The 11,125-nt window shown below is 45.6% G+C and overlaps 1 protein-coding gene across 1 annotated transcript in view; it reads right to left on the reverse strand.

Moving 5' to 3' along the window:
• The window catches only part of PINX1 (PIN2 (TERF1) interacting telomerase inhibitor 1), a 61,964-nt gene extending 52,058 nt beyond the window's left edge, over positions 1-9,906 (reverse strand). Inside the window, exons 1-4 of the mRNA XM_057378333.1 lie at positions 9,874-9,906; positions 4,798-4,907; positions 2,907-2,999; positions 2,482-2,560 (exon numbers count right to left, since the gene is read on the reverse strand). Coding sequence (XP_057234316.1) covers positions 2,482-2,560; positions 2,907-2,999; positions 4,798-4,907; positions 9,874-9,892 — 301 coding nt within the window. The 5' untranslated portion in view covers positions 9,893-9,906. The remainder of the gene's footprint in view (positions 1-2,481; positions 2,561-2,906; positions 3,000-4,797; positions 4,908-9,873) is intronic.
• Between the last annotated feature and the right edge of the window lie 1,219 nt (positions 9,907-11,125).

Consider the following 11,125-nt stretch of genomic DNA (forward strand, 5'->3'; position numbering starts at 1 on the left):
AAAAAAAAACAACAAAAAAAAATCTATAAAAAAATCTTTGGGGAAAGTAAGGATCACAACTAAAATATCCTGAGAGAGATGCAGCACTTTGAACTGGTTTCCAATCTCCAGTAGCAAAAGGAGCTTTACACAGCAAAGCGTTTCCACAGAGCTTCCCCCCTCCACGTTATTCCTACAGGGAAAGGGGCAGCAGCACCGCCTCGTGCCTGCAGGGAGGAATTTCACTATGGAACGTGCTGGCACTTGCAGTGAGCAGGGAAATACATCCCTGTGTCTTCCAGGGACTGGAAAATCCTCTGACAAACTGAGCAAGCACTGCAGGAATATTGATGTGCTTTTTAAAGCAATTTAATCAGGGCAATAAAGCCCCTAAAGTGGCATTTCTGTAGCAAAACTGACAGGGCTGGATGTGCCAAAGCACAGCTAGGATGGTGTTTCCATGTTTTATCCATGGGAAAGGGACAGTCATCATCACTGAGGATCCCAGCAAAAGAGCCAGGAATTACARAATGGTTTGGGTGGGAAAAGATCATTTAGTCCCAACTCCTTCCTACTATCCCAGGCTGCTCCAAGCTCCATCCAGCCTGGCCTTGGACATTTCCAGGGATCCAGGGACAGCCACAGCTTCTCTGGGCACCCTGTGCCAGGGCCTCACCACCAGTAAATTAATTTCTTCCTAACATTTAATCTAATCTAAACCTGCCCTCACTGGGTGCTCAGSTAGTAAAAAAAAGGAAAAGACAGCTAAAACTACATCCACTGAGGGTGTTTGAATGTTGGCATCAACCCCCACGGGGCCCTTCCTTTCCGACCTCTAATTGCAACCCAGSTCTGGCAACTGCACCAGTTCTTTAAGAACAATGAAGTTTTTCAGCTGACTTTTAATGCAGTTTGAAACTGGAGGATGGCCAATAATGTAACATTTGCTCCTGCAGCACAGCTGCAGGCAGAGTTTTTTTCTGGATGAGTTTTGCCAGCTTCAACAATTGCCAAAAAAAAAGAAGTTTCAGAGCGATGCCTTTCTGTAAATCACCAAATGTAACTCTGACCTCGAGTTTTCAAGGTGCACCCAAATTTGATCTCAGTGACTGAAAATTTGTCCCAGCTCCTAAAAGGACCTAAAGAACTGAGTGAAATGGGGAGAAATAAGGATTTTCAAGGATCATTTTGCATGAGTGGGTGACCCAGCGAAGAGTGCACACTTTRGGACCAAGCCTTGCTCCCTGAACCTGCCCCTGCTGACTCACTGTGGCCCTGGGCAAGTCATTTCAGCTCTCTGCTCATCAGTCTGCAGGTTTTCCCACCAGTTACACCTCCCAGATCTTCCCAGGGCTCAAGTTGGAACTTGGGCAGGATTTAGTTCTAAAGGTAGACAGGAACTTCTGGAATTTCTCCATGAAATGCTCTCCTACCTCTCGAGGAGCTGAGTGACAGCACTGAGTCCTGGGTGGCCTCAGACCATGATTCCACAAGGACAACTTGCRCAGCAAGTTAAAAAAGGTGCTTTAAGGCATGAAACTTCAAATTTCAATCCTAGTGCTCCAGGATTTTCCTTGTTAACTGTTTTTCCTCCTCTTCTTTCTACATTTTGTCTCCTCCAAATTCTCCTGTGCTCAAAGGTTAAGAATGAATGAAGAGTTGCTAAATTAACTAAACTGATAATTCTGCCCCAGCAGGAGACCTTGGTTTAACTACACTCCAGAAAGGTGTTTAGATAAAAAATTAGAGTTAAAACCTGAGTTTAATTAAAAGTGATATGATAAATCAATTGATATGATAAATCAATTGATAAACCCATTCTTTCTCTAAGCTCACACCCACCACAATTTCCAAACTTCACTAAGCAAGATCAACTTATAAGCTTCTTTTCAAAAATAGAAGACTTTAAAAATAGMCCTTTTGGGAAAGTTTCCCCACTTGTGTGCTCAACACCAGGGCTACAAAAATCACTTWATACCACACTCAAAGCAGARATGCAGAACTCTGAGGCAAAAGCTACGGAGCAGCTCTCCAAGGACAGGAAAAGAAGGTATTTAAAAAGCCACTGGAGCATGAAAGCCAAGTGTGACAGTTCATTAGCAAAAGGAAAGCAAAGCATTGCAGTGCTGAGTGATTGKTGTGAGCTTTCAGACAGGTTCTGGGTGCTTTATAAAGAAATAAATGCTGCTGTAAGTACAGCCCAGGTAAAAGGTCCCAAATATAATGATCTTGGATGAAATAAACAGGTTCAACATTTTATGTTTTCTTTCCTCAACAAAAAACATTTCTTGAAGTCCTGAGAGCAAAACTGATCCAGTGAGATCCACAAATCCAGAGACAGTCATGGATGGCCACACATCCTTTGGCTCCGTGAATTTGGGGAAGAGGAGGCAATTGTTAACATTATTTCCAGCCCAAAGTGGGCCACAGGAACCCTTTTAAGACACAGAATGGGAATTCTGCTGAGCTTCCAGCATCTGATTGAGCCAAGCATGAACCCACCTCTTTCACCCTGTCCGTGGCAATTGTTCAGCTCAGCCAGAAGCTGGTTGAAGTCATCCTGATGAGCAATCCAGTTGTCCTGTAAATATCACCCACATGAATGCAAGGCAGAAGTCTTCAGAACAAGCACAAGTTTTTATAAAATAAATAAAATAAATCAGGTATTAAGACTTGTAGAAATAATTTAATTGGATATATCCAATCCTTGCTGCTGGGAAGCTCCACAAGTGGCAACACCAACAACAGCTGCTACAGTCACCCCAAAGTGAAATGACATCATCAGAGTTGTGTTGGGAAACCCTTAAACAATCATGTTTGGTACAGGCCACCACCAGCTGTGACAACACATTTCATTAATATTCCACTCAAATAATTGTGCTTTTGCTGAAATGGGATCCACACTCTTCCCTGGGTCTGATGCTCACCTCGTGATTGACAGTAGCTCCTAACCCCAGCACGTCGTTTTTCACCTTAACCCTGATGTGYTCTGGATTTCCTTGCTCCTGAGCCCCAAGACCCTAAGGAAGATTTGAGGGTAAAAATGTCAGGATTTTACAGCAGCAATCAGAGCTTTTGGACTGCAAGACAGTTCACAAAGAAATACAGCAAGAAATCACAACTGCCTATTAATTTGTGTGCTTGTAGCTGAATTCACTCACAGGCATTACAATGCTTTAAATTCACTACTTAAGCCTCCAGCAAAGCATTATAAACACTAAAATAGCAACAACATTAAGTAGATGGGTGATTAATCAGGAAGCCACCTGACATTCCTACAGACCAGGAGCATTTACAGTGTTAAAACAAGATCTACATAAGAACATGTCTCTCCCCAAAAATTCCTCTGTCACTGGGAAGGGTAACAGGAGTAAGACAAATCCACATGCAAAACGCAATCTGGAGTAAATTTATATGGGGAGGCAAGCAGGGGAGAAGTAGACTGGAGCCAGGACATTCACAACTTCATCCACCTCATTCACACTCCTAAGTGGATGAAAATATTGGAGCAAACACCTGTGGGGTTTGTCTGTGTTAAATCCCACAATCATTCAAATCTGGGAAGCAATATTCATGTTCAGTATTATCTTTCTTAACTGCACGATCAAGGCTAAAAAATTAAAAGGCAAAGCTTTGGGTTAAAAACTTTATTCCTGGTGTTCACCTGCTTTTTGCCTCATCTGTCACAAGCCATCAACCAAGTGTGCTGGCTTCAATAAACATTTATGTGCTGCTGCAGTGGAGAGAAGCCTTGCAGACACATCCAGGGATATTTAATATTTGTAGGGATGAGGCATATTTGGAAAAGGCTGTTGCTATTACAAAGAAAGTAGAGTTCATCTGGTCAATGGGGTGGAAAATTTGCCTTGAAATTTCTGCTGACCAAAAAGTATTGAATCGAGCAGGACACTTGGCCACACATTCTGTCCTGACCCAATTCCAGTACAACCAATAACAGCACTGGTGTTAAGCAGCTTAATTTCACTGCTCACATGGGSTTTTGCCCCTTAATTTGATCAAGGGAAAGTTCCATTTGTCCAAGTTTGGAGTGGAATAGAAATATAAATCCTTCTTGCACAACTGGCGGCAAGGAAGATCCAGTAGCTCGAGTGGGAAATGTCATGAGACAACTGAGGCAACAGTYGAAATCCAAAAATAGGATTTAAGGCATTCACAGCATTGAGAATGATCCTATTTTTTTTCCTGTTAAGGAAATCTTGGGAGAGGAAATCTAGAAGAATGAAATGAAGGTAGTGGGGGTTTGGTGTGGATACTGATCAGTAAGCACTCTGATGTGCAGCCCCAAGTCTCAGCTTTGTTGAGGCACCTCTGTGGAATTAAACCTGCAGTTTGCAGGGGTCTGTGCTGACCTGGAGGTTGTTATTAGTGCCAGAAACCAGTCCCCTCACCCATAGGCCCTGGCTGGATCTGGGAAGGGATCCTGGAAGCTCACAGGATGCAGCTATTCAGGGGTTCAAGGAACAGATCAGAATAAAGCTTAAAACCAGGTGAAAGATTAAACCTGAAATTGCTTCTGTAAGTACCAAAAAGATGGGAGAGAACTGGGGGTTTAAAGGCAACTTAAAACCTTTAACCATCAACTGATTCAATGTGCCAACTCCTGCACTTACTTGGGAATTTGGATTGTCAAAGAATGGAGAAAAACTGGAAAGCAGGAGAGGCACAAACAAGACTTGTAACAAAATGTAGAATTCCATCACTGCTCAAATTCTCTGTGCACTTGAGAGAATAAATGAAAGGAAAGTTCCCCTGGCAGTTTCAGACCCTTCAGCCACACAATTCTCTTTTAGATCTTACCTTTCCTTTGGACCAGCCCATCTTTTCCAGCATCTTCTGGCCAAATTTGGAGTCATCGTTACTCCAAGCGCTGTTCCGTGGATCCACAGACCACTTCTGCTTTCTCCGGGCTGAAGCAGGAAGGGAAAATTCAAACAGGTTCTGTTGGCATTCCCTGAGAGTTCTTGGTATTGAATCAGTTCAACCAAAGCTCTTCATTGCCAAAAAAAACCAAAAAAAACCACCCCAGAACTGATGCCAGACTCAACATATTTTGGGGTTAATTTTATTAAACAAAAACCCCAACAACATCAACAAAAGTCCAGKGAAAATATTAACAATTAGTGGGAAGATGCCAAAGTAAAATCACTACGGAAGTTGTTGTCCCTTGGGATGGGCTGCAATTCAGGGAAGGCTTTAAGGATTACCGTTTAGGTGTAAATTCCATATTTATTCCAATTTTTTTTTTTTTACATCTGGCTTCAACATGGAATCTGCAGGGGAAGAGATTATGATGCTGCTTTCCCAGTTCTGGACAAAATCCATTCCCCAGACTTCCTTTCAACCAGAACACAGAAGTTTTAATGTTTGCCTTCCTAACAAAAGCCATATCAAAAATCCAACGTAGGTGACCAGAGAAAGGGAATGACAGAACACAAACCCATGGGATTTCAGTTTTTGGGTTTCTCAAAAATGGTTTATGGGGAAACTGAAAAGCTGACAGAAATTATTGCAGGASTTAAGAGATCCAAAGGAAAATCAAGGCTCCTTTGTCCTACATGGATTCCTAAAGAAATTACAGTCTCCCAGACCCACGTGTTGCCTTTCCCACCAGGAACAACTTCCTTGAAATCAAGAAAGAGAAGCCAGCCCAGTTAACCAGTCACTGAAGTGTGCACCTAARCCCAGGCAGGAAGAGAACCTAAATAAACAAGACAAACAAAGAATGGGAGACAGGAAGATCACAAACTTCATTAAACACCATGGGAAATGCTGGATCAAAAATGACCGGTTAACCCAAGGCCACACAAAGGCAGGAGAAGCCAAATCCAACGAGGTGTTTTCAATGTAATCAGGAAGTCATCGTTCCCTAAAAGACAAGATTTGGGATTTGGGCCAGAGGGACTGAATATTGCAGGGATGTTTGACTCTTTTTTTGGCCAATTTTCWTTCATTTTTAAGGAACTGAGACTGTCAGAATTCAAGGTGGGGGCTTTATTTAACACACTTCCGAAGCTTTGAAGCTCCAAACAGTCCCTAAGCAAATTTTACAGCAGGTTAAATGCCCAAAGGGCTGTGGGGGGAATCCAACCTTTGCCTGGTTCACTTCTTTACAGGAAACAACTTATTAACCTCAGAGGCCTTGGCTGCCCCATCCCTGGAAATRTCCAAGSTCAGGCTGGATGARGCTTGGAGCAAYCTGTGATAGWGAGTGGCATCTCCATGGAACTGGATGATCTTTTTAAGGTTTCTTTCACCCCAAACCAGCCTGGCATTCTGTGATTATTCCTATCAGGAAGCTTTGAGAGCAGCACCTCCTCCAAGCCCTGCCCCTGCTGCCAACAAAAGGAGGGGAAGCATCACTGTGATCTGTGATCTTGAACTTCCAAACAAACTGGGGTTCCCTGCTGCCCCAAGGAGAACAGAAGGTCTGGCTCCCTTACAAAAGTGGCTCCTTTCACCCAAACATCAAGCTGGGAATTCAGGAAAATGAGGCTCAAGGGGGACCTTGTGGSTCTCCACAACTCTCTGACAGGAGGGTGCAGCCACAGGGGGTTGGGCTCTGCTCCCAGGGAACAGGGACAGGATGAGAGGAAACAGCCTCAAGCAGTGCCAGGGGACCTGTGCCTTTGAGAAAGAAACTCCCTGCCAATAGGTTGGATATTGGGAAAAATATCCTTCATTAAACCTTCATTAAAAAGGTGGTCAGACACTGGAAGAAACCGCCCAGGGCAGTGGTGGAATCCCCACTCCTGGAGGGATTTAAAAGCCATGTAGATGTGGCACTTGGGGACATGGATCAGTGGTGGCCTTGGCAGTGCTGGGGAATGGTTGGACTCGATGGTCTTGGAGATTTTTTCCAGCCTCAGTGATTCTGGTTCAAGGATTCCAACAGATCTTATCATTCCCAGCTGAGCAGCTGCCTTCTTTTCAATCTCAACCTCAAAAGTGAATTTCTATGTTTTTTTCTGAATATCTCCCTGTGGAGAAACCCCTGAGATGTTTTACTTTCAGGATGCTGGTGACAAAGCACAAGTGCACCAGACACAAATATCTCTTAAACTCGAAATTAAGAGCCCTTCCCTTTCTCAGCATTTGCAATCCAATTCTTTCAAACAATTTGAGATTAATCCTCATATTTCTGCCAGGTTAACATACTCTGAYTTTTAAATAGGGTGAGTTAAATGCAGGAAAAAAAACCCCAAACAAACTTGCTTTCATCTTTAGAGAAAGAAGAGAAGCATTTAAGAGAAGTATTTAAAAAAGCCGGGAACAGCTCCATGTCATTCACAGAAAACCAAAAATAATTTTCCCTTCCCAAGCAAACAACAAAATCCACTAATTAGTCAATAATTTATCAGAAATGTTTGTTCACTGGTGTTTTTAAAGCAGGAGAGGAAACCAGGTCCAAGATTCAACGCCTAATTTAACACTGATTTTCTGTGTTAAAGAAACACAGAAAGTGCTCTGAAAGTGATGCCACAGTGACAGAACTCTGGGAGAGCAGCACCATCCAGTGGAGAAAATCGTCATTTCTTTAGGGAATCACTGAGGTTGGAAAAACCCTCTAAGACCGAGTCCAAACATTCCCCAGCACTGCCAAGGCCACCACTGCCCCATGTCCCCAAGTGCCACATCCACAGGGCTTTTAAATCACTCCAGGAATGGAAACTCCACACCTGCCCTGGGCAGCTGTGCCAGGGCTGGACAACTTCTTCACTCAGATGTTCTACAGTCTGAAAAAGATCAATTACTAATTCCTTTTGCCAAGATGAATTCTATGCCTGAAGCATGTTTTTAATTATTATTTCTGGAATTTTCCATCCAAATCCCTGCTGTGTGCCCACAGATGGTCGGGGGGCACAGGAAGGACAAGGTTCTGGAACCAGGCTGGGAGAGCTGGGGGTGTTCACCTGGAGAAAAGAAGGTTCCAGGGAAAGCTCAGAGCCCCTTCCAGAGCCTAAAGGGGCTCCAGGAGAGCTGGAGAGGGACAGGACACAGGGAATGGCTTCAAACTGCCAGAGGGCAGGGACAGATGGGATATTAGGAAGGAATTGTTCCCTGTGAGGATGGGGACGCCCTGGCACAGGGTGCCCAGAGAAGCTGTGGCTGCCCCTGGATCCCTGGAAGTGTCCCAGGCCAGGCTGGATGGGGCTTGGAGCACCCTGGGATGGTGGAAGGTGTCCCTGCCCATGGCAGGGGTTGGTGTTGGATGAGCTTTAAGGTCCCCTCCACTCCAAATGAGTATATTATTGACATTTCCAATTAAAATAATTAACTGATTCTGAAGAAAAAAAGGGCACTAAAGTTTACACTGAAAATACCTAAAAAAATTCCATATGCAAATGCAGATTTGTTTTCCTCAATTCACATCTTTATTTCCCACTGGAAAAGATATTTGATATTTGTCTGTATAATCCATATTTCCTGCAGTCCAGCAAACAAATTCATCAGACCCTGAGCTCTCAGTTAAAGTTGTCCTGACACCAGCAAGCTCTGTCAGAAATGGGAGCCCGAGATCTCAATCACTTCACAGGCAAAAGTGAAGTTCTGCTTGTTTCCAATATCAGGGAAATTTAAATGAAGTTCACGGAATCATGGAATATCCTGAGCTGGAAGGGACCCACCAGGATCATCCAGTCCAACTCTTGGCTCTGCACAGACACCCCAACAATCCCACCCTGTGCACCCCTGAGAGCATTGTCCAAACATTCCTGGAGCTCTGGCAGCCTTGGGAATGTCACCATTCCCTGGGGAGCTGTTCAGTGCTCCAGCACCCTCTGGGGGAAGAACCTTTCCCTGATCTCCACCCTAAACCCCCCCTGACACAGCTCCAGCTGTTCCACTGCGCCACTGACAAGACAGACAAACCCTAAAGGTGTCCAAGGGGCATTCCCGCTGCTCCTTCCCTGCCTGGGACATGACAGATCCCACAAAGAACCCCCTTATCCTGCACCAATCCCCCCCAACCCCTTTCTAGCTATCCCACCTCTCCCAGCCCCAAAATCCCACCTTTTCCTTAACCCTGGGACCCCCTGGATGCCCATTCCTGCCTTTCCCAAATCCCAGATTCTCCATTCTTCAATCCCAGGGACCCCTGGACCCCTATCTTGGTCTCTGGGGAGCCCAGATCTCCCAAGCCCCCTTTTCCTTGACTCCGGGATGCCCTCTCCTGTCTTTTCCAGACCTGAAACCCCTCGTTCTTTAACATCAGAGACCTCCTGAGTCCCTTTTTCCACCCCAGCCTGGGTCTCCCAGCTCCCAGACACCTCCTTTTCTTCGACCCTGGGATCTTCTAAACCCTCATTCCTGCTTTTCCCACACCTCTCCTTTTCCTCGACCCTGGGACCCTCTGGACCCTCATTCCTGCCTTTCCGAGACCCCTCCTTTTCTTTGACCCTGGAATCCTCTAAACTCTCATTCCTGCTTTTCCCAGACCCCTCCTTTTCCTCGACCCTGGGACCCTCTGGACCCTCATTCCTGCCTTTCCCAGCCCCCCGCTCCCCATTTCTTCAACACCGGGGACCCCCTGAACCCTTTTTTCCGCCATCCCAAGGTCTCCCCACCCCATGATCCCCCCTTTTTCTGACATAAAGAACCCCTGGACCCCATTTTCTGGACAGAGACCCCCTTCATCCCACCTCTCACCGTCTCAGCACTCCCCTTTCTTTAACTCRGGCACCCCCTTCCCCAGCACCGGTACCCCCCGAGCGCTTTTATCCGGCCCTGGGACCCCCCCGCCCGCATCGGGAGGGGCAGCGCGGCCCGGACCCCTCAGGCAGAACTGTGGGAAGGATCTGGGACCGCTCCCAGAGCACCGGTTCGCCCCCATTCCCGCAGCATTCCCGCAGAATTCCCGCCGCCATCGGCACTCACGCTCCGCCAGCATCGCCATCTTGGGGGCCTCCCTCCCTGCGCGGGGGCTTTCGTGAGCTCCGGCGCAGAAAAAGGGGCGGCTTTTGCAGCGCCTGATTGAAAAAAAAAAGTTTTAAAACAGGCGAGCGCGGCGGCCACCAAAATGAAAATGAAAGAAGTTTGTAAACTTCTAAATTCTAATAAATATCTAAAATTCTAATAAATATCTAAAATTCTAATAAATATCTAAAAACGCGTCTTGGTTGCGTTTCCGAGCCGGGGGAAGAGGATGAGCAGCGCTCGCTGCGTGTGGTTGGAAATAAGGGGCAGGGTGAATATTCCAGGGAATTTTCGATGTGARTGTCCATGGATTTCCCAAAATCTCGCTGTCGTGGGAGGGATGGGGGAGAGGGCATTTTGAGCAGCATTCCCTTCCAGACTTTCTGTTAAATGTGGGGGAGAAAAAGAAATTTTTTTTTCCTTTCTGCCACAAATTATAGTTGAGGACTGAAGGAACCCCTCTTTGATGGGCTGCTAAATCAAAGCACTTCTGTACAGAAATCTTCTTTTTTTTTTTTTTTTTTTTTTTTTTCCCTTGGTTCTTCATGTTTTCTGGGGTTGTTAGCATTTCTTCAGTTGTTTTGTTTGAAGACCAACACCCGAAATATGGCTGAGCCATAATATGGCAAAATTTGGCATAATATGACTGAGGCAAAATATGACTTCAGGCAGCTTCCTCTGGCTCCTCCTGGTTACATTTTGCATCCAAGTGCAATGTTTTATTCTTTAATGTCCCTTCTATAAAATTGCTGTGTCGGGGTTTTATATTCTGTGGGTTTGGGGTGCGTTAATTGTGTCTTTTACCCTTCACTGAGTCGGTACTTGTGCCTTTTCGTGTTGTCGTGTTGTTCTGAATAGTGGCTATTTGGTGTTTCTCTGTCCTTTTTCCAGCTGGAATTGTCCCAGGTGTCCTCAGTACCTTGGGTCAGGTCCATAATGGGAGTGTTGAGCCCAGAATCCCAGGATGGGTGAGGTTGGAAGGGATGACAGTGGCTCCTCTGTCCCCCCTCCCTGCTCCAGCAGGGCCATCCCAGAGCACAGGGCACGGGATTGTGCCCTCACAGGCCTGGAATATCTTCAGTGAGGAAATTCCACACCCTTTCTGGTCCCTGTTCAGGGCTTGGTCAGTGCACAGGGAAGTTCTTTTTCATGTTCAGGTGGAATTTCCTGGGAATCAGTCCCTGCCCGTTCCTCCTGTGCCATTGCTGGGCCC

Source organism: Malurus melanocephalus, unplaced genomic scaffold (genome assembly GCF_030028575.1).
Source record: "Malurus melanocephalus ecotype Western Australia unplaced genomic scaffold, MMel_1.1 scaffold_354, whole genome shotgun sequence".
Taxonomy (NCBI): Eukaryota; Metazoa; Chordata; class Aves; order Passeriformes; family Maluridae; genus Malurus; species Malurus melanocephalus.